The sequence below is a fragment of the Acomys russatus genome, chromosome 24 (assembly GCF_903995435.1).
Source record: "Acomys russatus chromosome 24, mAcoRus1.1, whole genome shotgun sequence".
Taxonomy (NCBI): domain Eukaryota; kingdom Metazoa; phylum Chordata; class Mammalia; order Rodentia; family Muridae; genus Acomys; species Acomys russatus.
Window position 1 is genome coordinate 57691795 of NC_067160.1, and position 27169 is coordinate 57718963.

Here is a 27169-nt window from a genome sequence, read left to right on the forward strand (position 1 = left end):
CACCTTTGTGTGGCAGGGCCCTGGCCCAGTGTGGCAGCTCCTCACTGAGCTGCTATCCTAGCTGGGTGGCTAGAGTCCTGTTAGGTCCACAATAGCCTTGATGAAGATAGCATCATCCCGCACATAGGAATTCTTGGCCTCCATCTTGGACACAGGGCAGAAGAGGGGGCACCCGCTGGCGATGTTCATGTCACTGACAGGCCTCTGGAAGGAGGATGAGGTTACGTCAGGTCTGAATGCGTCGATCACATGCTCCCGGTTGTTCTGGTCCAGCAGCATCAGCGTCACCTGAGAGAAGTCAGTCCAGAGAGGGAGCAGTGAAAACCACACATCAACCCCATCCTGTCTCTCCCACAGCAGTGTGCCTAGGCACACAGTTTTTCGGCTTCTCACGCGGGAACAACTGTCTATGCAGGCTCTGCATGCCCAGTGTCTGCTGGGAGTTGAGGCTAAAGCTTATACTAGACACTGTCCTGTGTGCATCTCTCCAGTGCTCATCTACAGACTTTTCTTGCTGAGACCCTGAAGCTTGCCCGGGAAGAAAAGTACTTCACAAGAACAGAGGTCCGGCTGCTGACCACCGACTGGCAGGGTCTCTGGGCCTGCTGGTCCTCTTCACCTGCCCTGCCTCCCCTGGGGAGAGCTGGGCCCTATGCGGTGAGGGAGAAACCATGCTCATATAGTCTGTTCTCTGGGGTTTCAATTCCTTCATTAAGGATGACTCTGGGGGCTCTGTGACTGTGGCCTTCCCTGAAGCATACTTCCCCCAGAGACTTCCAAACATGTGTGTGCCATGAAGCCAGTAACATGTCACAAGCAGCACTGAGAAATCACTGGAGCACCACAGCCCAATCTGCCTGGATACACACAGTGTCTTGGACAACCTAGCCACTCGGAAGCTGTACCCAAACGCATCCACACATTCACCTAGAATCCTGGGGCTGCCTCATACCTTCTGATTAAAAGGCCATCGCAAGAGAGCATCATTGGGGCCTTTCATGACCACGAAGAACAGAGACAGATGAGTTCCCCGCCCAGTGCCATCGCCATTCAAGTAGACGCGCAGACACATCTTGTAGCCATATCTGCTCGTGTAGAAGGCTGGAGGTAGAAGGGCCAGTGAGGATGGGGTGGACGTGTTCTCCACGGGCAGCCCACCCACAGAGAGGAAAACACAAACAATCATTCAGCCTTTGGCAAACATCAAGAAAAGGTTTTCCTCTCAAACCCTCCTCCACCCAGAGAGCCTGGCCATGCAGTTGAGGCTGGCCCGCGAGCCCAAGTCCTCCTGCCTGACTTCTCCAGGTCATCATGTGCGTGCTCATGGGCAGTACTACGGGGTCACACAGGCCGCAGCGTGTATGTGGGTGTGCAGTACTATGGGGTCACACAGGCTGCAGCGTGTATGTGGGTGTGCAGTACTACGGGGTCACACAGGCCGCAGCGTGTATGTGGGTGTGCAGTACTACGGGGTCACACAGGCCGCAGCGTGTATGTGGGTGTGCAGTACTACGGGGTCACACATACCGCAGCGTGTATGTGGGTGTGCAGTACTACGGGGTCACACAGGCTGCAGCGTGTATGTGGGTGTGCAGTACTATGGGGTCACACAGGCCGCAGTGTGTATGTGGGTGTGCAGTACTATGGGGTCACACAGTCTGCCAGCGTGTATGTGGGTGTGCAGTACTACGGGGTCACACAGGCCGCAGCGTGTATGTGGGTGTGCAGTACTATGGGGTCACACAGGCTGCAGCGTGTATGTGGGTGTGCAGTACTATGGGTCACACAGGCTGCAGCGTGTATGTGGGTGTGCAGTACTACGGGGTCACACAGGCCGCAGCGTGTATGTGGGTGTGCAGTACTATGGGGTCACACAGGCTGCAGCGTGTATGTGGGTGTGCAGTACTATGGGGTCACACAGGCCGCAGCGTGTATGTGGGTGTGCAGTACTATGGGGTCACACAGGCTGCAGCGTGTATGTGGGTGTGCAGTACTATGGGTCACACAGGCTGCAGTGTGTATGTGAGTGTGCAGTACTACGGGGTCACACAGGCTGCAGCGTGTATGTGGGTGTGCAGTACTATGGGGTCACACAGGCCGCAGCGTGTATGTGGGTGTGCAGTACTATGGGGTCACACAGGCCGCAGCGTGTATGTGGGTGTGCAGTACTACGGGGTCACACAGGCTGCAGCGTGTATGTGGGTGTGCAGTACTATGGGGTCACACAGGCCGCAGCGTGTATGTGGGTGTGCAGTACTATGGGGTCACACAGGCCGCAGTGTGTATGTGGGTGTGCAGTACTATGGGGTCACACAGGCCGCAGCGTGTATGTGGGTGTGCAGTACTACGGGGTCACACAGGCTGCAGTGTGTATGTGGGTGTGCAGTACTACGGGGTCACACAGGCTGCAGTGTGTATGTGGGTGTGCAGTACTACGGGGTCACACAGGCTGCAGTGTGTATGTGGGTGTGCAGTACTACGGGGTCACACAGGCTGCAGTGTGTATGTGGGTGTGCAGTACTACGGGGTCACACAGGCTGCAGTGTGTATGTGGGTGTGCAGTACTACGGGGTCACACAGGCTGCAGTGTGTATGTGGGTGTGCAGTACTACGGGGTCACACAGGCCGCAGTGTGTATGTGGGTGTGCAGTACTATGGGGTCACACAGGCCGCAGCGTGTATGTGGGTGTGCAGTACTATGGGGTCACACAGGCTGCAGTGTGTATGTGGGTGTGCAGTACTATGGGGTCACACAGGCTGCAGTGTGTATGTGGGTGTGCAGTACTATGGGGTCACACAGGCTGCAGCGTGTATGTGGGTGTGCAGTACTACGGGGTCACACAGGCTGCAGTGTGTATGTGGGTGTGCAGTACTACGGGGTCACACAGGCTGCAGCGTGTATGTGGGTGTGCAGTACTATGGGGTCACACAGGCTGCAGCGTGTATGTGGGTGTGCAGTACTATGGGGTCACACAGGCTGCAGCGTGTATGTGGGTGTGCAGTACTACGGGGTCACACAGGCCGCAGCGTGTATGTGGGTGTGCAGTACTACGGGGTCACACAGGCCGCAGCATGTATGTGGATGTGGAAGCCAAGACAGCTTGGTAGAGCCACTTGTCTCCTTCCAATGTTTTGTTCTGCTTTTTGAGACAGGGTCTCTCTAGGTTGTTCTGGAACTCTCTCTATAGTCTAGGCTGGTCACCTGGTTCCCTCTGCCTGAGTGCTGGGATTAAAGGCATGTGCCACCACAGCCTGCTCTCCTACCAATTTTAATAGGGGTTCCAGAGATCACTCCTACAAACCCAGTGAGCCATCTTGCTGCATTCCCCCCTTTAAAGTAATAACTTACAATGATAATTTTAATAACCCCAGGCTGACAATGTATACAAGTATGGTGGCAAAACTCTGGTAGCTGGGGCCCCCAGAAAAGCTATGAAGGGACACCAGGCCACAGGAACCCCAAGTCTGCCAACCTCAGCAGAGGCATCCGAGGAGCAGAAACTCAGACCAGCAGTGAACACCCCTCAGGCCCACAGCAGCAGTTCTCAACCTGTGGGTCCTGATCCCGTATGACTCACGACAGTAGCAAAATGACAGCTATCAAGTAGTAACAGGGTAACTCCGTGGCTGGGCGTCAGCACAACACGAGGAACTGTATTAAAGGGTCTCAGCACTAGGAGACTAAGAAGCATTGCTATATAGGTAACACACGACAGTCAGAACATGGTTATGGCTACCTAAGACACAAGCTTCCCAACGTGAGTTCAAGTTCAGCCTGGGCTACAGAATGAATCTGAGGCCACCTCGCCTGCACTGGCAGATCTGTACAGCAAGACCCAAGATAGCATCTGTGCAGCCCACAGTCTGACGGATGACAAACTAAATTAGGAAGTAAGCCACTGAGCAGGAAGGAGAGACTAACACAGGGTAAAGACAAAGGCCTGGGCCATCACTGTCTGGGGCAGCCACCATGGCATGTGGCATAAGGGAAGCAAATGGGCCCTACAACACAGCCACCCCTTTAGCTCCAGCAGTACCTTTCAGAGGAGCTCAAGAGCGCCCCTCAAGAGACCCTGCAGTTAGAGATTAGGAGGAGCATTCTCACCGGCCCCTGCGCCGCAAATACCAAAGCTCAGCCCAGCTGGGTGGGAGGTGAACAAGCTTGAAGCCATAGCTCTGCCTGCAAAGGTCTGTCCTGCATTATCCACTCCAAGCCACCATGCTCACCTGCAGGTGGCAGGGGCATGCTCTGCATAGCCAACTCGGCGCCCAAAAGCCCCTCTTGCCCATGAACCTCCTCCTGAGGAGGGCGTGTTGCCCAGCGTGCCAGTTGAACATGTGCCCTGCCCTAGGCGGGGGCCATTCCCTAAGGGTCTGAAGCACATGACAGGACCCCAGATGGCACCTGGGGAGAAGATAGCAGGCGTACGGCCAGCTACGGCTTCCTGGCGCTTCCTGGCGAAGTCTGAGATCTTCCAGATGAAGACGCCATCATAGGTGGAAGCCTCCAACTCTGAGAGCTTCTGCTCCAGGTCAGCCATGGTCAGGTCCTTGAGGCCAATGCTCCTCTCCAGCTGCTGCACCTGCAGAGCAGAGACACAGAACTCTACAGCCATGTACTGTGGGCCCTGAGCCCCCAACTTCCCACTGCTGGCCTCTGAGCCTTTTCTATCGCCAGGAGCTACATGCCAATGTTAGGTACATGCTCCAAGTCCACATGGAAGGCTCTGTAGCCCCAGCCTACTGCATGGCTGATGCTGTACTCTCCTAGGTCAGCTGCTAGCCCATCCAGCCCTCTGGTTCAGTCTCTCAGAACACGGGACTCAGAAAGCAGAAGGCCAAAGCCCAAGCCACGGCATGTAGAAGGGGTTCCATACTATCTGGCTCCAAGGCCAGGACTCCCTATTCCAGCCAGGTACAAACCTTGTTACTCAAGGCCTCAATCTTGTCCTGGTCGAGCCGGTGCTGCCGGCTACAAGCCTCTGCAGTCACTGCTACCCTCTCTACCTCCCGGTTGAGGACGCAGACAATGTTCTCGAAGGTGGCTGTCTTTTGTTCCAAAGTCTGGCACCGCTGTAGCAGCTCTGGCCCCACTTGGTTCTGGGTTCCCTGTGAGGCTTTGGACTCCAGGAAAGAACTCAGCAGTAGGGCCAGGTGTTCCCGCAGGCACTGCATCTCATGATCCTGCAGGTTCTCAGGTTCCACCTGTGGTAGAGGACGGGCAGCTCTTGGCATGTTTACACAGACCCAGCATGGGCAGTGCAGCACCAGGGGCCACACTGTATTGAAGGTCAGAGGTCCATAAGGCCATGTGGTTATTATCTCAAGATGTGAGCTCTCAGCCACTGTTCCAGCACCATGCCTGCCTGCCTGCCCCTGCATGCCTGCCTACCTGCTCCAACACCATGCCTGTCTGCCTGCCTGCTCCAACACCATGCCTGCCTGCCTGCCCCTGCACCATGCCTGCTCCAACACCATGCCTATCTGCCTGCCTGCACCACGCCTGCTTGCCTATTCCTGCACCATGCATGCCTTCCTGCCAGCTCCTGCACCATGCCTGCCTGCTCCTGTACCACACATGCCTGCCTGCTCCTGCACCACACTTGTCTGCTCCTGTCCCATGCCTGCCTGCCTGCTCTAGCACCATGCCTGCCTGCCTGCTCCTGCACCATGCCTGCCTGCTTGCCTGCTTGTGCACCACACTTGCCTGCTCCTGCCCCATGCCTGCCTGCTCCTGCCCCATACCTGCCTGCCTGCTCCATGCCTGCCTGCTTGCTCTTGCACCATGCCTGCCTGCCTGCTCCTGCACCACACTTGCCTGCTCCATGCCTGCCTGCCTGCCCATGCACCACACCTGCCTGCTCCTGCACCACACCTGCCTGCTGGTTTGAGACAAGGTTTCTCTGTCAGGCCTGGGCTCTCCTAGAACTTGCTCCGCATATCAGGTTGGCTGCACACTCGCAAAGATTCACCTGCCTCTGGCTCCATGAGTGCTGGAATTTGTGTAAAAAATTTTAAGATATTAAGTATACTTTTTTGTTTTGTTTTTCGAGACAGGGTTTCTCTATGATAGCCTTGGCTGTCCTGGACTTGCTTTGTAGACCAGGCTGGCCTTGAACTCACAGTGATCCGCCTATCTCTGCCTCCCGAGTGCTGGGATTAAAGGTGTGCGCCACCACTTCCCAGCTCTAAGTATACTTTAAAACTACAATGACACCACTCATTGTATGCTAATTTGGAAAAATAAAAGGGTACAATGGCAAATGCTTTTAATCCCAGCACTCAGAAGTCAGAGACAGAGGGATTTCTATGAGTGCAAGGCCAGCCTGGGCTACATAGTGAGAATCTGGTCCAAAACCAAACCCAACTTAAAGCAAAACTAGGGCTGACAAGATGGTTTTAGCATGTAAGTGTGCTGTCTCCAAGCCGGATAACTGAGTTTAGTCCCTGGGACCCATATGCTGGAAGGACAGAACCAACTATGAAAACTGTTTTCTGGTCTCACATGCATGCTATGGCTTACACACACAAAATAAATGTAATGAAAAATTAAAAATAATAAAATAAACTACTTTTAAAAAGACACTCAAGTGTGGTGGCACACGCCTTTAATCCCAGTACTCGGGAGGCAAAGGCAGGTGGATCCCTGTGAATTTGAGGCCAGCCTGATCTACAAAGTGAGTCTAGGGCAGCCAAAGCTACACAGAGAAACCCTGTGTTGGAAAAAAAAAGAACAAAAAAAAGACACACTCAAAATATAAATAAAAAGAAATCAAGACATTTGTGCTCCCAGCTGGAGGTGTAGCCGCCTGGATGACAGGAGGTAAACAGAGGACCAGCACCTCACAGGGCAGGCGGGGTTGGAGCGAAGGATATGCCATCTGCTCAGTGGCTTCTCCAGCAGGGGTCAGCAAAGTCACTACAATGTCAGAGACTAACTGGAGCACCCCAGGAATACCCAGATCTTAGGACCAACACTTCCAAATCGCCTCCTGCAGGGAGCCTGGCTGCTTTGAAACGAAACTAGTGACCATCCCCAGCACTCAACAGAAGAGAACAGAGATGCCCTGACCCTAAACACCACAGACTCAGTACCTTCTCTCACTGCTAACACACAAACCCTACAGGCCCTCTGTGGACCAACACATGTTCATGTATCATGGAGGGATGCCAAGGGGCTCCCATTGTTCAAAGAAATAGCCTGTGACAGGATGAGAAAGAAGGGGTGAGGCAGGTCTGTACAAGTGGAGAAAGGGTACACACTGACAGGGACCCGAGGAGGCCTGAGGGAGTCCCCAAATATAGCAAGGCAAAAGGTTGGGGTGGGAAAAGTCAGCATCCTCATGGACAGCCAGGTCAGTGACCAGGGCAGAGGGAAGAGGGACCAGGCAAGTCTGAATCAGAGCCTGGGGATGCCACAGGAGGCGCAGGTCCAAGCACATTTTGCTTTCTACTGTAAGAGATCAGAGCAGCAGAGTGGGCAGGAGGTGCCCAGACAACACAGAAAGCCTGTGTCCAGGCAGGAGATGATGAGACAGGATGGCAGATGGAGGGACAGGAGCCATCTGCCAACAGCCAAGGATGTGTTAGCATGCACGTGAAGGACAGGACAAGAGGAGGGCCTGGCGGAGCACTGGGCACTGGGCCTTCAGCTAGACAACTGAGCTGTCCGTGTGCTTTTCTGATATTTTTAGTTTTAATGGCTGAGCCAGTCTCCAGCCCAAAAAACCAGGAGTTAGTTTATTTGTTTGAGACAGGGTTTCTGTGTAGCCTTGGTTGTCCTGGAACTCCCTCTTTGTAGACCAGGCTGTCCTTGAACTCACAGAGATCCACCTGCCTCTGCCTCCCAAGTGCTGGGGTTAAATGTGTGAGCCACCACGCCCTGCTTGTGTGCTTTTCTTTCCTGAAGAGACGGGAAGAGGGTGGAGAGCAAGGAAACAGAAGACCAGGGTGTAGTTCTGAGGTGTCAGCAGCACACGCATTTGAGTGTTCTCAGACACAAGCAGTGATCAAAGCCACCTAGGAGATCTCAAGAGGGTAAGCCAGGACACCTGAGGGCAGGAAGAAGGGTGCTGAGAGATGGCCAGGGCAGGTAACACAGAGGTTGAAGAACCCAAGAGGAGCCAGAGCTGGAGGCTATTCCGCATAAGGGAAAGACCCACGCAGGTTCCCAGGCCCCACAAGCACACCCCTGGCTTACCATCTCAGGACAGCCGACGGTGTGGAATCTGCAGAGGCTCCGGCATTTGTTGCAAGCTCTAACATGGTCCTGAAACTAGAGGGGGAGGAGGAGGACGTTACCAGGGCCATTGTCATTACCGAAGGTTGCAAACACACACAAGCACAAGCTGTTACCTATTTCTTAAGGTGCTGACCAAGTCGGAATTTACAAAAGAAACCACTGGACGCACCCACTGCCTTCTCACCATCATCCCCACAAGGTAAGATCAGACAAGCCACTTCCACACAGCCACTGTGGGAACGGACATTTCAGGCCTGCTGGGGGACTAGTCATGATTTGGAGGGCTATGCCACATAGAAAGCAACCAGCTGGCCGGCGTGGTGGCGCACGCCTTTAATCCCAGCACTCGGGAGGCAGAGAGAGGCAGGCGGATCGCTGTGAGTTGGAGGCCAGCCTGGTCTACAAAGTGAGTCCAGGACGGCCAAGGCTACACAGAGAAACCCTGTCTCAGAAAAAAAAAAAAAAAAAGAAAGCAACCAGCTGTTACTTCTGTCAGTCCTGAGGGTATGGAATCTTGAAGCCCCTGGGCCTTGGCTAAAGTGTTCAGATTCACAAGCACAGCCTGTGAGCACAGGCCACCCCTTGTGCTATGTGGGGACAGGACAGGATAACAAACCACAGATGAACACATGGAACATAGGCACACACCCTGATCAATGCACACACTTCACAGTCAACAAAGGCCATGTGTCTGATAAAAGCAAAAGAACCATGTCTTTGAGACCCCGGTGGGAGGTAAGGAACATTTCTTTCTCCTACCCACCATTCCAGGCAGCAACTGTGGTCAAACTTGTCCTGTGAAAAACTTAACTTGAAAATATAGCATGTGCCGGGTGGTGGTGGTGCACATGTGTGATCCCAGCACTCAGGGAGGCAGAGGCAGAGGCAGAGGCAGGCGGATCTCAGTGAGTTCAAGGCCAGCCTGGTCTACAGAGTGAGTTCAGAACAGCCAAGGCAACAGAGAAACCCTGTCTCAAAAACAAACAAACATAGAACTTTATAAAACTATTTCCATGTTAAAACTTATTTGTGGGCTAGAGCGATGGCTCAGTGGTTAAGAGCATTTCTTTTCCAGAGGACCGAGGTTCAACTCCCAGCACCTACATAGAGGCTCACACTGAACCAGGAGATTCAACACCCACTCTGGGCTTCACGTGCACTGTATGCCTGTGGTACACAGATATGTATGTAGGCAAAACATCCACGCACACAAAATACAATAATTAAAAACAAACAAACAAACAAACAAAAAAACACCCTCATTATTTGGAGACTGGATGTGCCCTGAGCCGCGGTCACTGGTCCTCAGTTCCCCATGCCGCCTTTCTTTGCAGGGAGAGGTACATTTCCATCAACACAGAGACCAGCTCAGTGTAGGAAGCTGTGCAGCCCAGATTCCAACTCACACACTACACCACCAAAAGGAACTTGCCCAATAGTGATGACAGAAACCAGGGTTGTGGTGCATGCCTGTCCCTGTCATCCTAGCACTCTGCAGTTAGGCAGGAGGATCAGGAGGTCAAGGCCATCCTTGGCTATACATTAAGTTCCAGGCCAGCCTGAGCTACATGAAATCCTGTGTGTGTAGGAGGGGAGGTCAGGGAGGGTCAGGCATGGTGAAACATGCCTTTAAGACAAGTCCATGACTTTAAGGCCAGCCTGGTCTACAGAACAAATGAACAACAAAATCCAAATGAACATTTGGTCAGAGTGGCACACACCTTTAATTCCAGCACTCGGAAAGCAGAGGCTAGCCTGGTCTACAATGCAAGTCCAGGACAATCAGGGCTACACAGACAAACCCTGTCTCAGGAAACCAAAACCAAAACCAAACAAACCAAAACCAAAACATCAAAGGAAAGAAAAAAAAAAAAAAAAAAGGAAAGAAAAAAGCAAAGCCACCATGCCCACAGAAATGCAGCCCTGGTAATGGCGCATGAACATCACTTTGCTGCTTCTGGGCACCAGGTCACAAGCCACCAAAATGATAAACCTTCCCCAGGGAGCACCAGGTCCAGCACCCATGGTCTTCAGAAGACAGAGGAAGTCATTACCTTTTCCCGAGGGATCTTCTTCTTGCCGCAGCCGTCACAGGTTAAGGGAAACCTAGGGCAGACCTCATAGTGTACCTTAAAGAGACATAGCAGCAGCATTAAATGCCAAAGCAGGCCAGGCCAGGAGGGAGGAGGGGGCACACTGACGTGCTCATGGCTCCCGTGACTCTCAGAAGCCATGTTTAGCCCTGATGAGATTCTGCAGGCGCCCTCACGCATTCAGACTTTAGGACTTTCTTGTTCCTCTGTAGCCTCCAGTGAACATGAGGAAGATAAAGGGAACATCACCTTTGCAACATATGACTAGAACAAAGGTCCATGTACAGATCAAAATGGCTGTGCAGAGCTTCCTCAGAACTAGACTATGCTGTCGTCACATGGCCCCAAGGCACAGCCGACTTTTCCTGAAGAGAGACCCTGATATGCTCCTATGGCGTGCCCAACATCAGACCATCTTGTTTGGCCCGATCACGCAACAGAAGATCACAGCGCCAACATCAGATGTGGAGAGCAAATTCTACAGGCAGCTGAGAGAAGGCTGGAGAAAGAGCTGTTGATGGCTCCAGCTAAAACAAATCTGTGTGAAGGTTACCTTCTCACAGTGGAAATGCACTCACGCCAGAAGTGATACAGTAAATACTGTTGAATTTTAGATATGCTCTGGCTTGGCAGCGTCCCCCAAAGGTCTCCATGTTGAAGGCTTAGGCACTAACATGGTACTCTAGGTGTGCAAGGGACGCAGTCAAGAGGTGGGGCCTAGTGGAAATCCTGTAGGTTGCTGGGAACGTGCTCTAAAGGGGACCCTGAGACTTCAGCCCCTCCTCTCTTTCACTTCTCTATCATGTACTCCAAAGCCAAGACACATCTTTTCTCTTTGGAAAGTGATTATCTCAGGCCCGTGTTAAGGGATGGCAAGCTGCAACTGACAAGCACCCTGAAGCACAGTAACTGACATGACACACCACCAGACGTGCTCATTAACAGTGACACACAGCTGCTCAGTCACAGTGCTGGTTTCTCTTGTCTTTCAACCTTTCTAAAATAAGACATTTTTCTCGTTTGGGGGAGGTGGGGACATGACATATAGTCTAGGTTGGCCTCAACTTCCTGAGAACTGTGATTACAGGCACTGAGTAACCACCGAACTCTGCTATAAACACTTGACATTTTTTTAGTTCTGCATGGTGGCATAAGCTATTAATCCCAGCACTTGAGAGGCAGAGCCACGAGGATCTCCGTAAGTTTGAGGCCAGCCTGGTCAACACAGCAAGTTCTAGTCCACGGAAGGCTACAGGTAAGAACCTGTCTCAAAATATACACATATCTATTTCTAGACTTGTTTATTTTATATGGTGAGTGTTTTGCGTGGTGCCCACGGAAGTGAGAAAAGGACAATGGATCTCCCTGATGGACTGTTGTAAGCCATCGCGTGGGCTGTGACTGAACCAGGTCCTCTACAGTGGCTGCGAGCCATTTCTCCATCCCCTTGAAGAATTCTTTCCTTAGCTGGGTGTGGTGGGCATACATGTAATCCCAGCACTCTGGGAAGCAGAGGCAGGAGGATCGCTGTCAGTTCAAGGCCACCCTGGTCTACAAAGTGGGTCCAGGACAGCCAAGGCTACACAGAGAAACTCTATCTTGAGACAAAAAAAAAAAAAAATCCTTTTCTTGATTTTTTTTTCTATTACATAAATCACTTTTTTGTTGTTGTTTTTTTTTTGTTTGTTTTTCGAGACAGGGTTTCTCTGTGTAGCCTTGGCTGTCCTGGACTTGCTTTGTAGACCAGGCTGGCCTCGAACTCACAGCGATCCGCCTGCCTCTGCCTCCCAAGTACTGGGATTAAAGGCGTGCACCACCACGCCCGGCATAAATCACTTTTAAAAAACAACTCAGTACTAGGTACATTCTGAAGCCCAGCTCCACCAAGAGCCTTCTAACCTCCATGGCACCATGAAGACAAGCGTGAGGAAGTTTGGTCAACTGCAGCCATGGCAGCACACTCTAGCTGAATGCCCCTGTTGTAGACACTGCCACCCAGGCTGTACCCGCCCGGCACACCTCCAGGTCCGCATGGCTACAGGGTGCCCTGCAGTGCTGGCAGCTCAGGCTCCTCTTGGGGCACTCCTGTTCAGTGTGGTGCTCCTTTTCGCTGAGGCGGACCAGGGCTTTGCATGCAGGACACTCGGTCAGCAGGAATGGGCACAATCCTTCATGGCAACTCTGGCAACAAACAAAGTAAATGAAGAACAGTAGCAGACCGCAGGCGGCCACAGTGCGAGCAAGCGGCCTGGAGCTCCATGCTATCCAGTCCCCCCATCGCACAGCTCGCCCTCCTCACGACCACCGCGCACACATACACAGGCAGTGTGTCCTTTTCCCACCTTCAGAAACCAGGCATGTTGACTCCTAGCTGTGCTAGACTGAGCCCCCGGCCCCCGCGGCGATCTCTGTGTGGGTGGTACCCCAGGACATTCGACTCTTCCCCTGTGTCGGCTCCTGTGGTGGTTTGAATAGGAATGGTCCCCAAAGATTCATGTGTGAATGCTTGGCCAATAGGGAGTGGCATTATTAGGAGGCGTGGCCTTGCTGGAGGAAGCGTGTCACTTTAGAGGCGGGCTATGCTCAAGTTACGCCCAGTATAACAGTCTCCTCCTGCTGCCTGTGGATCAGGATGTAGAACTCTTGGCTCCTCCAGCACCATGTCTGCCTGCATGCTACCATGCTGATAATGGACTAACCTTCTGAACTGTGAGCCAGCTCCAGTTAAAATGTTTTTCTTTATGAGTTTCTTTATGGTCATGGTGTCTTTTCGCAGCAATGGGAACATGGCATTAGAGATTTGTTGGCTATACTATCTTTTTGTTTTCCTTCTCTGTACATTTTCGGGGGGGGGGTAGGGCTGGAGTGGGGAGGTAAGACAGGGTCTCTCTGGGTAGGCCTGGCTGTTCTAGAACTCTCTCTATAGACCATGCGTGCCTTGAACTCAGAGATCCACCTGCCTCTGCCTCCTGAGTGCTGGGATTAAGGCGCGAGCCAGCATGCCTGACATGTCAGTACAGGAAGCACGAGCAGCGCTGTGCAGCCCCCACTGTCCATCCATAACTCTCATCTTCCTAGTGCTAATTCAGCCTCCATTGATAGAGTCCTGAGGCCCTGGAAACCTCCCTCTACTGCCCTTTGCCATGGACACATGCATGTGTAAAATAGCACAGGACTTGCGCCCTGCACCTGGCTCAGCTCCCTGAGCTCTGAGACCGAGAAGTAGAAGACAGTGTGAGCGGAAGAGAAGGAAACGGCCAGGAGAAGGTTAATAGGCAAGATGGAAGTCTCCTGAGAGTCAGACCAGAGCTGACCAGAAAGGACCCAACAGCAGGGCCATGAAGATCCTGGCTGCCGCTCAGAGCTGTTCAACAACTTTGGAGGAAGGTTGTTCTGAGAGGACAAAAGGGTGAGGGAGCCTCGGTCAAGCCAAGAAAAGAGGCGGGGTTCTAGACAAGAAAAGATGCGGGGTTCTAGACAAAGAGGCATGGTCTGTACAGCACTTGCAACCCCAAGCTAGAATGCACAGGGACGCAGACACCCACACTAACAGTCAAGTCCAAGGGGCAATCTGGCCCAGCACAGATGTGCTCTGCGTGCCATGGTCCGAGAACTCCTTGTGTGTGCAACAGTTAGCTATTAAAACAAGCACAAAGAGGGGCCTCAAACTACTATGCTGTAACAGTTACAGAACGGAAAGCTAAGTTAAGTTACTGCAATTTAGCTAAAAAGCTATTTATGACATGAGGCTGGGAATGGCTCAATTGATAAAGTATGTACCATACAAACATCAAGACCTGAGTTTTAACCCCCAAATCCTATGTTTTAAAAAAGCCACATACGGGGGCTGGAGAGATGGCTCAGAGGTTCAGACCACTGGCTGCTTTTCCTAAAGGTCCTGAGTTCAACTCCCAGCACCCACATGGAGCTCACAACCATCTATAATGTGATCTGATATCCTCCTCTGGCCTGCAGGCAGAACACTGTATACATAATAAATCTTTTTTTTTTTTTTTTTTAAGCCACATATAGCAGTATACTCTATGATTCCAATGTTGGGAAAACAAAGATAGGATCCCTGGGTAAGGTGGCTGCCAGCCTCAACTAACTAGTGAGCTCCAGGCCAACAAGAAACCCTCTCTTGGGTTGAAGACACAGCTCAGAGGTTAAGAGCCCTGTCTGCTCTTTTAGAGGTTCCGAGTTCAAGTCCCAGAAACCACATGGTGGCTACAGTCATGTATAATGAGATATGGTGCCCACTTCTGGCAGGCAGACACACATGCAGGCAGACACTGTGTACATAATAATAAATCTTTTTAAAAAAGAAAGAAAGAAAGAAAAGAAACCCTCTGTCGGGCTGGAGAGATGGCTCAGAGGTTAAGAGCACTGACTGTTCTTCCAGAGGTCCTGAGTTCAATTCCCAACAACCATATGGTGGCTCACAACCATCTATAATGTGATCTAATCTCTTCTGTCATGCAGGCAGAGCAGTGTATACATAATAATAAATAAAATTTAAAAAGAAAGAAAGAAGCTAGAGTGGTGGCACACGCCTTTAACCCCAGCACTTGGGAGGCAGAGGCAGGTGGATCACTGTGAGTTCGAGGCCAGCCTGGTCTTCAAAGCGGCAGTTAAGGCTAACATAGAGAAACCTTGTCTGGAAAAACAAAACAAAACAAACAAAAAAAAAAAAAAAAAAAAAAAAAAAAAAAAAAAAAAAAAAAGAAAAGAAAGAAAGAAAGAAAAGAAAAGAAAGAAAAAAGAAACTCTCTAGGCTGGAGAGATGGCTGAGAGGTTAGGAGCACTGGTCTGCTCTTCCAAGGGTCATGAGTTCAATTCCCAGCAACCAAATGGTGGCTCACAACCATCTATAATAAGATCTGGCCTCCAAATGCACACACTTATGTGCAGCCACATGGACACAGACACACACACACACACACTACTCAAAGCTGTACATATGGTAGTAGAAAGCCTAGAATGCACAAAGCTCTGGATTCAACCCCCTACACTGGAAAAGAAATGAAACGAATGACAAAGCAGGCTGATTTGCTTTGAAGTAACACATAAAGGCAAACATAGCAGGGGAGGGAAGCCTGGTGGGCACCCAGGAGCCCTGGTGCTGACCTGGTCCTCAGCCCACTGCTCAACGTTGCTGTTTGTTTCTCTTGCGACCCATTCTATACCCGATTCTGACAAATTCCAATACAACTCTCTTCCCCTGGGCCAGGTGTGGCTCGTGGCGGAGGAGCTGCTCTGTGTGCTCATGGCCCTGGGTTCAAGGCCCTGCATCAGTGCTTCAAACTCCCAGGGGAGCCAGGCCCTCTGAGGACGTGAGCTGAGCTTACTGGCTGCTCCAGTCGGCTAGCCACCACACCCCAGCCTCCGCCTCTGCTTCTGCAACGCTGAGACCTCAGGAGCATGCTGCCACGCCTGACTTCTTAAATGGGTTCTGGCGGTAGGCAGGGGTCAAATGCTGATCCTTGGGTCCTGAGCTCAAAGGATTACAGACAGAAGGTACACTTATACCAACACACTCAGGCAACAAGGACAAACAAAGCTCAGACTCAACAGCGCTAGCAGACACAATCCAAATATATCAGCATTTATTCAACCAGAATTCAAATTTAACATCTTAAGCAAATACAGCTGCCATTACAGTTTTTGCTTTTTGTTTTTTTTGGAAGAAGGGACAGGGGCAGGGGTTTGAGACAGTCTCACTATATAACTTTGGCTGATTTGGAACTCACTATGTAGACCAGGCTGGCCTCAAACTCACAGAGATAAGCCTGCCTCTGTCTCTCAAGGGCTGGGATCACACTACACCAGACTAGGATTTATTGACTTTTTTTTTTTTTTTTTTTTTTTTTTTTTTTAAGTTTTTCAAGACAAGGTTTCTCTGTGGTAGCCTTGGCTGTCCTCTAACTCAGAGATCCGCCTTCCTCTGCCCCCAGAGTGCTTGGATTAAAAGCGTGCACGACCTGTGCCCAGCAGACTTATTAACTTTTGTTTTATTTTATATGTATGAGTGTTTTGCCTACATCTGACTGTACCAAGTGTGCATGGTTCCCAAGGAGGCCAGAAACGGGCACTGGATCCTTTGGAAGTGGAGCTGCAGATGCTGTGACCTGTCGTGGGGCTGCTGGGAACTGAACTCAGGTCCTCTGCAAGAGCAGGCCATGCTCTTAACCACAGAGCCAACTCTAGCCCCACACTGAGTTTTTTTTTTAAGATATTTATTTATTATGTATACAACGTTTTGCCTGAATGTACACCTACAGGCCAGAAGAGGGCACCAGATTTTTATTATAGATGGCTGTGAGCCACCATGTGGTTGCTGGGAATTGACTCAGGACCTTTGGAAGAACAGGAAGTGCTCTTAACCTCTGAGCCATCTCTCTAGTGCCCCCCACCTTTTTTTGTTTTTTTTTTTTCAAGACAGGGTTTCTCTGTGTAGCCTTGGCTGTCCTGGACTCACTTTGTAGACCAGGTTGGCCTCAAACTCACAGCGATCCACCTGCCTCTGCCTCTTGAATGCTGGGATTAAAGGTGCGTGCCACCACGCCCAGCCTGAACTTCTTAAGAACACAGGATGTGTATGGGAGGAATCAGTGGTCAGAAGCACTTGTTGTTCTTGCAGAGGACTCTGGTTCAAGTCCCCAGTGCCCAGGTGGTGGCTCGCAGGCAACCTTAACTCCAGTTGTAGGGGATCCAGTACTCTTTGGGATATACACACACGTAGACAAAACCCCCATACACATAAAATAATAAGAAAGAAAGAAAGAAAGAAAGAAAGAAAGAAAGAAAGAAAGAAAGAAAGAAAGAAAACACGATAAGACCATGCACACTGGAACACGCCTTTAATCCCAGCACTTGGGAGGCAGAAGCAGATGGATCTCTGTGAGTTCAAGGCCAGCCTAATCTAAAGAGTGAGTTGGAGGACAGCCAAGGCTACACAGAGCCTGTCTCGAAAAGACAGAAAACAAGCAAACAAAAAGCTGGTAATTTACCAGTAAATCTAGCTCTTCTACAAAGTCCAATGACTCCCCAGTGTCAGGTGTTCCCCAGTCTTTGTAGCCCTGGCTGGCCTGGAGCTCACCATGTAGAGACCAGGCTGGCCTTGAACTCACAGAGCTGCCAGCCTTTGAATAAAGGTGTGCAGCACCATGTCCTGCCTTCAAGAGAGCAGATTTCAATAGGGCTTTCAGTCCATTTTTTAGAACCAAACACTTTTTCATAAACGACAAACAAAGCTGAAGGCTAAGTAGAATTTTTCTCCATCTTTCCAAACATTTTGAATAATTCAAACCATATAAAAAATGTTTTAGTGGTGCTAGAGAGATGGCTCAGAGGCTAAGAGCATTGACTGTTCTTCCAAATGTCCTGAGTTCAATTCCTAGCAACCACATGGTAGCTCACAACCATCTGTAATGAGATCTTTTCTGGCATGCAAGAGTACATGCAGGCAAAAACACTGTCTACATAATAAATAAATCTTTTTTTTAAATGTTTTAGTCATACTCTTAGTTTTCAGTGAAAGCCAAGAAATAAACAGGTGCGTGACAGGCTATCTGCAGAGGTGATAATGACTACACACAGAGTCTGTAACTTCTGTCCTGGCCTGTGACATTTGCCACCAGTGACAAGTTTTTATCAATAAAATCAGCTAAGGCAGAGCTGTGCCTGCCCTCCCACGTGACCAAGCCCAACTCATCTCAGGGACTTTCCAGAGCTCTCAAAGGGTGCAGCCAGGGACTTTCCACCCTGCATGCCTACAAAGCCACATGGCATCAAGCCTGTGGCCTGGCTGCAATCCCTGGCCATCAGTCAGAGGCCACACAGTCACTGACCTCCAATACCACAGGCCTGGAGGCAACAGACCTCTCAGAGGATTCTACAGCCTGGCACAGGGCTGGATCTATTATTCCACCTGCCCCAGGGGTCTCAAGGGCAATAGGTTACATAAGCCCCACGTTTTCCTGCATCCACCTAATGCCCTGAGCCTGTCAGTTCCCTAGGGGCCATCTCTTTCACAGAAAGTACTAGGCATTTCACTTTAAGAGTATACTGTAAGCCGGTGTGGTGGCGCACACCTTTAATCCCAGCACTCGGGAGGCAGAGGCAGGCGGATCGCTGTGAGTTGGAGGCCAGCCTGGTCTACAAAGTGAGTCCAGGATGGCCTAGGCTACACAGAGAAACCCTGTCTCGAAAAACCAAAAAAAAAAAAAAAAAAAAAAAAGAGTATACTGTGGACTTCACCCGAGTGAAGCCCACTGCTCAGCTACCAAATGAAACCCCGAGCCTGAGATGACAAGTGTAGCCAGTCAACAGGGCATGGGACATGTAGCCAGGCACACGTGGCAAGGCACAGGAGACAGGGCCTCATTCGGCAGCCTCAGCCTTCCAACAGCTGGGCTTACAGGTGCTCTCACCATGTCCAGCTGGGCTTACAGGTGCTCTCACCATGTCCAGCTGGGATTATAGGTGCTCTCACCATGTCCAGCTGGGATTATAGGTGCTCTCACCATGTCCAGCTGGGATTATAGGTGCTCTCACCATGTCCAGCCGAGGCAGAAACATCTGAAGGTCACTGAGGCACAAGGAGAAATGAGAAACCGGTGGACTGGACTGGCCTCGCCTAACCACCTGGCCTCTGAGAGGCAGGTTTAACTGAGGGGGTCCTAAAGTGACACGAGGCTCATGCTAATGTTCCCACTACACTGGCACCACTCATATACCACGTCTTCTACTGGCCTTTTAGATGCCTTTCTGTGACTATGTAACACTGAACCCATACTTGAATTATTTCCAGAAACTCTTGTGAGCTAGGCATAGTAGCACACGCCTTTAATCCCAGTACTTGGGAGGCAGAGGCAGACGGATCTCTGTGAGTTCCAGGACAACCAGGGCTATGTATGTCTCAAAAACCAAACAAAACCCTTGTAGATATGACATACATCACAGAATCCCATGGAGCTTAGAAGCTGCAGTTTCCAACGAAGAATTGGAGCTCTGTAGCCTAAGCAAACATGATATTACCAAGGGCAGCCCGGCGCTGGCTTCCTACCTGAGGTACCTTCAATTCGGCGCTACCATGGGGTAGAGAAGGGAACTGAGACCTGGAAAGAAGTGACATACTCCACGCTACAGGCCTATCTGCACTATCTGGGTTTTAGAAAGGTCACTCAAGAGGGAAGAGGAGGGAGGGGAGGGAGAGGGAGAAGGGGAGGGAGAGGAAGAATGAGAATTCTCTAGGTAGGCCAGGCTAACCCTGAACTTATGATTCTCTTGCCTCAGCTTCCCAAGTGCTGGGATTACAGGCATGCTCAGATAAAGGAACACTTTCTTTTCTTCTTTTTTTAAGTTGTTGTTTTTGAGACAGGGTCTCTCTGTGTAGCCTTGGCTGTCCTGGACTCACTTTGTAGACCAGGCTGGCCTCGAACACACAGAGATCTGCCGGCCTCTGTCTCCTGAGTGCTGGGATTAAAGGTGTGTGCCACCACGCCTGGTATATGGGAACACTTTCTAAGGAGTGACTTTTTTCACATATATTCATCAGGCCAGTACTAGCAAGAGCCAAACACGGCCTCTATGAGAACTGTTTTGTAGGGCTGGAGAGATGGCTCAGTGGTTAAGAACATTGACTGCTCTTCCAGAGGACCCAGCTCAATTCTCAGCACCCACATGGCAGCTCACAGCTGTCTGTTAACTCCAATTCCAGGGGATCCGACACCCTCACACAGACACACATGCAAGCAAACACAAATTCATATAAAAGAAAATAATCACTTTTTTTTTTGGTTTTTCAAGACAGGGTCTCTCTGTGTAGCCCTGGCTGTCTGGACTCGCTTTGTAGACCAGGCTGGCCTCAAACTCACAAAGATCCACCTGCCTCTGCTTCCCAAGTGCCAGGATTAAAGGCGTGTGCTAACACACCCAGCCAATAAATCACTTTTTAAAATGTTTTGTGGAACTCTCCAAAGCCCACTTCTAGAGATTTAGCCACCAGCCAGAACAGAAATGTCTCTGTACCTCGTATTCTTTCAAGGTTCCCTTCCAGGTGCATCCATCATTGGGACAGACGGCTGGCAGGCTCTCCACCTCTCTCCGGGCAGCATTATCTGGAAAGGCCTGGACAGGAAGGTCCTTGGGTTATACACCTCCTCCTAGCACCCTACTGCCTTTGAAGCAACAGCTAGATAACAGACCCTACCCAAAACAGCCTGCGGAGCACACGGGCACCAGCCAGCTCATGGCGGGCAGAGGGTAACTGAGGGCCAGCTAACCCACGCTCCCCACCTCTCCAACCCTCAACAGTCATCAACACGCCACTTCTAGCTCCCAAATTCTCAGTCTGTTATCAATGTTACTATATAAACGCCCTACACACGCTCTGCCCCTTTCGACACGTTTAGCTCAACACAGCGTACTCACCGAGCTGCTCTCTAAAATAGAGATGCCTTCTTCATACAGGCCTTCATGGACACACGCAGCACAATTCTGAGGCCCAGAGCTAGTGGGAAAACAAGAAACAGAAAACCCCCCTGCAGACCTGCTGTGGAGCCTAACCCAGCACCGTCCACTCAGCCACCACGCGGCTCCGTGCCACTCATTCTCATTTTTCCCACCTCTGGTCAAACAAGTACATCAACTGTACAATGTTTTATTAAAAATTCACAAATGAGAAGATTCGATATGGAAAATGGTATCAGGGCCTGAGCTTGCAAGGTCAAGTCACTTCTTCCTAGTTCTTTTAGCTTTGTGATGTCACAGGTTGAGCTAGGGTTTTGTGACTGCCAGGTAAGTGCCTTGTCACTGAGCCTCCACTCCAGGCTCCAACCTTTCCCTTGCGAACAAGGCACTGGCTCTCTAAAAAAACCTCACACTCCAAAACACATGGCAGGAAAACGTGGGTGTGTTTCTTCTGCACATGCACTGTTGCTGCCCTTTTATACAGTGACACGTGTCAGCTGCCCACCACACGCCATTCAGTCTGTCCACCCAGAGCAGCCTCACACTAGTGCCTATGAAACCAACAGGGACATGTTATACATAATCTCACATGTCCAAAAATAGTATTCCAATATATATAAAATCACTGTGTGTGTGTGTTTGTGTGTGACACGTGTGTGTGTGTGTGTGTGTGTGTGTGTGTGTGTGTGTGTGTGTGTAATACAGGTACATGTATGTGTGTACATGGAAGCCAGGTCAAACAGCAGGTGTTCTTCCTCAGGTGCCCTCCACTTTTTTCAAATACAACTCTCACCGGGACCTAGAACACACAGAGTAGGCTAAACAATGGCCCCCAAGAATCCTCCTGCCTCTGTCTTCCAGGCATATGCCGAGATTTTGAGTACACATTAACATGTCCACGTTCTTACATAAGTGGGGAGGATCAAGCTCAGGTCCTGACTGCACGGCAAGCACCTTACCATCTACCTGTCTAGCCCTATTGCTACGTTTAATTTGTTACATTTTAAACTCTCGTGTGTTTAGTCATGTACCAAGGTGTGCGGGTAGAGGTCAGACACTTGTGGCTATCCAGTCTCTCCAACACTATGTGCTGATTTTAGGGCTCAAACTTGGGTTATCAGGTTAGGCAGCAAGTGCCCTTTCTCACCGAGCCAGCTCTCTGACTTCTGTTGTTAGTTTTTGAGACATATATCTGAGGTTGGTTTTGAACTTGCTACATGACCAAGGATGATCCTGACCTTCTGATATTCCCATCTCTACCTCCCAAGAGTTGGAAACAAGAAGCAAAAGGGGGGAAGAAAAAAAAAAAAAAAAATATATATATATATATATATCCATACCTTGCTATGATCAATTCTTAATTCTCCATTCTTTCTTTTCTTTCCTCTTTTTTGAGACAAAGTCTATATAGCCCTAGAACTCACTTATAGACCAGGATAGGCTTGAACTCACAGAGATCCTCCTGCTTTTGCCTCCCAAGTGCTGAGATTAAAGGACTGTTCCACCTTACCTAGCTATAATCAATGTTCTTAAATGGTAAATTTTACACTCTTGATTTGGGCTAAGGCTCCAGATTCCAGAATTCATGAGAATTTGTACTGGCAACCACTGGACAACGTGATTTACCATCAGAGCCACTCCCTGCCCCTGCCCCTGCCCCTGCCCCTGCCCATACGAGCAGCTAGCCATGCATACCTGAGGATGCTGGTCAGGCAGAAAGAGCAGTAGCGGTGGCCACACTGGGCCTGGAAGGGCCTCCGCAGGATGTTTCTGCAGGCTGAGCACAGGTACTTGGCTTCTAACTTGGTCCCCAGGAGAGTCTTGGAGAAGCCAGGCTGCAGCAGTTCTAGGGAGCCAGGGGGAGTCACACTGGCTGCAGCCATGTGAGTTATAACCCCCACACACCACAAAGCCCTAAAGAAAAACAAAGACAGTATCACACCTCAGTTCAGGACATCTAGGGCAGTGATTCTCAACCTTTCTAGTGTCACGACACTTTAATACAGTTTCTCATGTTGTGGTGACCCCTCCATAACTGTAATAATTTTACTACTGTTATGAACGTAACTGTGCATGTCTTCCAATGCTCTTAGGTGACCCCTGTGAAAGGGTTGTTCCACCCACAGCTGACAACCACTGCTCTAGGGCAGAGGGAGGTGATAAAGAACACCAGGAGGCGACACGGTGAGGACCTAGGCCACTGCAATGACCTTGAAAGCAGATCTAAGGAACAGGATTTGAGAGTTCTGGGAAGCCTTGGAGATAAGCCAACCAAATCTCCTGCTACAAAGGTGGGAAGAGATGTCAATACAGGTGACAGACTTGGTGGCACCCACAGTAACTACCCAATTCATGAGCTTCCTACCTGCTGGCACCAGTCCTGGCTGGAGCGCTTCCTGCTGACACCCCACACTCACAGTCCCCACAAGAGACATGTTTGAAGATGGCGGATGCTTCTGATGCGTGCCATAGGCTAACGGGGCAGGAGATGCCGACCTGCTAGTTCCTTGGGTCCTAGACAGCACCATGGAGGTGGCCATACCTGGCACGATCACTATGCTCCCCCCGTTGGTACCAGTTCTCCACACACTGCAATGAGCCCCTTGTCATGCCAGTCTAGATCTGGCACGTGCCATCCTCACCAAGACGCGTCTCTCACAGTCAACTAGAGCCCATCCCTCCTGGACCCTCTAGACAGCACCCGGCATACCAGAGATACTCTGCCTAGTCCATCCTAGTTTCCCTTCTGTCAACTTTGGCTCTTCTTCAACCCCAGGCTCCTCCCTTATCCTCCAGCACAGCAGCCCCTATGGGCTCCCTCTCAACTCCCAGAGTGACTACTCGGCAAGCAGCCTTTCTGTCGTCTTGCCCACTTTCTCAGGCCACACTCTGGGAGCCCTCACACTAAAGAGCCCAGGAAGAGCGGTCTCCTCAGGCCGAGAGGCAGCTGTGAGGAGGCCTGGACTCCCTAAAGTAGTAGCACGGTACCTCTAGGTTCCAATGGCCCCTCACATCTGGAGGACCATTTGCCAGTGACAAGTTCCTTGTATTTCCATCTCCAAAGCAGCTTAAAGGCTGGGGCAGCTGCTAACCAGGGCTTCTTAGAGCCTGTGAGGGGGTGGGATCACAGCCGGTTCTCACAGAAGAGCAGGCTAGTCCCGCCAAGGACAAGAAGGCATCTGGGGCTGCGGGGTGGGAGGACATGGACGTGGACCTCCCAGGGTCTTAGCTGTGAAGAAGGGGTTCAGTCTGGGTGAGCTTAAGGAAGCAGTGGCTACATGCCCTGGGACACAGACTGAAGTATCTGGAATCTGAGATGTCCTGGAGACAAGGAAGCCATAAGTAGCAGCAGCAGCAGCAGCAGCCCTAGTCCTCTCTTGGCAGCAAAGCCCCAGTCACGTCTATTCAGTTACACACCACCTCCCAGAATCACTCCCACATGCAAGCTCCAGAGGCAGCTCCCGAGCTCCAGGAACAGCAGCAGCCCTAGCTGCCTTGTGCCTGTGCAAGCGCTGGATGGGGCCTTGTGGCCTCCTTCACACCTTGCTGCCCCACTGACTTGTCTGCCCTGCCGGCTTGATGTCCCTCAAAGCCTTGGGACAGTACACACGCAGGCATGAACACAGCCCTATCCAGCAAAGCACTGGTGGAGGCCGGGTTCAGAAAACAGTGCAGGTGGGTCTGCTGCCACCGTGAGTCACTTGGTAGGTCTGCTGGCCTGAAAAACTGAGTGACCGGCTAGTCTGCCAAGGCTGGCTCTTCCTCTTCTCCACCCTTAGCTGCTCACCAGGGACTGATCAAGCCCACAGGTTCTGAGTAGTCCACTCCTTGTTCAGTCCTTAGCCAATCCCGCCTCCTCTGACGGTCAGCCTGCAATGTTCTCCCACACACCGTCACCCAGGGTCCAGCCACACTCGGAAGAACAGCAAGTGCACAACTCCTACACTGACGCTGCCCTGACCCCATTGCTACCTTTCGCTCCTAAACACTCCAGCCCTAGGCTCTTCTCCTTGCCTTCCCTGGTCATCAGGTGCTCAGAGCCCCAAGAGATCACAGGGAGACCCCAGCACAGGCAGCACGTGACGGGATCTACACCAGCTCGGCCTTTCAAAGCGGTGCTCATTATAAAGATGACTGTTATGAGCAGCTTACCATCCCTTCAAGCGCGCTTCGATTCTGAACACGCATTACAACAACCCCATAGCATTCATGATGCACCAGAAACAGCTGTCACCTGCCATCTTCTTTCCATTCAACAAATGTTTTTCAGATGCTAGGCACCAGTGACTGGTTTCTGTGAACCAAGCTGTGGCTGAAGATGTGGACTCCAGAAGAAGCAAGAATCCCGCATGGCCACAGCCCAGCAGCCTGAAGCGCTCGCAGCAAACCGCTCTGTACTGCTTGTAAGTCTCAAAGGAGGAGAGGACTCCCACCCACTCGCCTACAAAGGGCAACTTAATGGAGAGCCCAAGCAGAAAGTATTTCCACTTCAAACACTTGAGATCCAGGACAAGTACACACAACTACTGCAGTACGAACAGCACGTCCTGCCCCCCTGTTCACCTCTGGGAACCACAAAGCAGCACAATGACCCCACCCACTCATAGGGTACCATTTACAAACGAGGCACAGGGATGTCTGAGTCTCCTTCAGGGGACCTACCCTACAGGAAGAGTGCACACACTCCCAGTCACTCAAGTACCCTGCATATGGCACTGATGACTCCCACACCCAAGTCCCGAGAGCCTGCGCATAACCCTGTCTGATTAAGTGCTCGTCAGGGTGCACAGCCCTGCTTGGGAGGGCCGACCTGACCCTGTCCCTCTCTCTGAGGTAGATACATCTCCTTGCATCACACATGTACCTGCTCTGTAAAGTCACTAGGCTTCCAGAGGCCCAGAGTCTGGTTCCCCGCACCCACAGTGGTAGTTGAGAACGCACTTGAACTCCAGTTCTAGGGGATCCAATGCCCTCATGTAGCCTCTGCAGAACAGCACACATGTGGTGCACAGACACTGTGCACACAAACACAAAATAAAAACTTAGTAACTTCAAGTAAATTTTTAATTTAAAAAGGGTCACAAGCACGCACACCTTTAATCCCAGCACTCAGGAGGCAGAGGCAAGTGGATCGCTATGAGTTCGAGGCCAACCTGGTCTACAAAGCGAGTGCAGGACAGCCAAGGCTACACAGAGAAACCCTGTCTCAAAAAAACCAATAAATAAATAAGGGTCATGACACAACAGTAGGGCTTTAACCTCGACAACTATCCTCCTAGATACGACCCTCAGTAATCTCTCCTCCTGTTCCAGTCTCACATACCCAGCAACAACAGATCTAGATTTAAATGCCCCACCCCCACTCCGAGTGTGCAGCACCAGGGTCTGTCAGGACCTCAACACATAACAGACTGCTCCAGCCTTGAGTGCACTGCTCCCCTCTGCTGCTGTGGCCTCCTGGGATGAACTCTGGAACTACTCTGCTCAGGACCTCAATGGCTTCCCAGCTCTGGTCATGAAAGCAAAAGCCCTGCAACTGTGCTTGCCTTCCTTCCCAGCTCCTGCCAGCTCCTCTAGGTCTGTGCCACCGCCATCCCGCTGAAGCCTGGTTCCCAGGAACTGGCTGTCAGGAGGCAAGGAGGGAACACAGAGCCACAAAGACAAAGGAGGGGTGCCAACCTGTGTAGCTCTCCCCTCCTGACCGCTAGGAGGGCAGTAGCCCTCGACTGAAGGCTGCAGCCGCCTCAAGAACTGGACAGCCCAAAGCTCAGCAGGCTATGGCACATGTGGCACACAACACAAAACCCCTTTTGGCAATGCAACTGGCCCAGCCTGTCACAAATTCACCTCCTGCTCTAAACAGAGCACCCCACCCCTGAGACATGTACCAGCTGCTCACATTCCAAATCCTTCATTTTCTTGTTCTCAAGTTTCCATACACCTAAATGACAACCTGCCCCAAATACTGACTCCACTGCCCACCTGGGTCCTAGGTCCTAGGTGCAGCATCCATTGGGCCTCCTCCTCTATGGGCAGGAACAGGGCGGAGCACAGAGCAGTGATGTGATGGATGCCCAGTGTGGCATCCAGGTGGGACCTCCACCTCTCTGTAAAGGGGGCGGGGCCAGTAAACAGGGAAGACAGATGTCCAACATAAGCCTCAAGCTGCATACCACATCTCTGGCGTAATCCGTAGGATCTACGGGCAATTTTTTTCTGGATTGTTTTTCTTCTCCAGGTCACCTTGTCCACCCCTGTATAAGCTCACAGCTCCCTAGGGAACCAATCTGCCAAGCTATGCTCACAATTCATGGAACAGCCACATAGACACGGGGCCTGGCACCCCACTGTCAGGAAGGAA

General features: G+C 51.0%; 1 protein-coding gene across 1 annotated transcript; it reads right to left on the bottom strand.

The window, feature by feature from the left end:
* On the bottom strand, positions 1-26015 carry Traf2 (TNF receptor associated factor 2). Its single transcript, XM_051166206.1, has 11 exons — positions 25673-26015; positions 22504-22722; positions 20770-20848; positions 20368-20466; positions 12355-12516; positions 10297-10371; positions 8201-8275; positions 4924-5205; positions 4406-4583; positions 953-1101; positions 1-288 (listed from the first exon to the last, which is right to left on the bottom strand). Exons 1-11 carry the CDS (start codon positions 25807-25809, stop codon positions 70-72), a joined length of 1674 nt encoding a protein of 557 aa, XP_051022163.1. The 5' UTR covers positions 25810-26015; the 3' UTR covers positions 1-69.
* Between the last annotated feature and the right edge of the window lie 1154 nt (positions 26016-27169).

Excerpts from the sequence above, each read along its gene's own strand:
- Traf2 (XM_051166206.1), bottom strand. The coding sequence starts at position 25,809 with ATGTGTGCTGTTCTGCAGAGGCTACATGAGGGCATTGGATCCCCTAGA. Across the intron at positions 12,517-20,367 it reads GAACCTTGAAAGAATACGAG|AGTTGCCATGAAGGATTGTG; the intron begins GTACAGAGACAT and ends GTTTGTTGCCAG. Across the intron at positions 8,276-10,296 it reads AGAAGATCCCTCGGGAAAAG|TTTCAGGACCATGTTAGAGC; the intron begins GTAATGACTTCC and ends CTCCCCCTCTAG.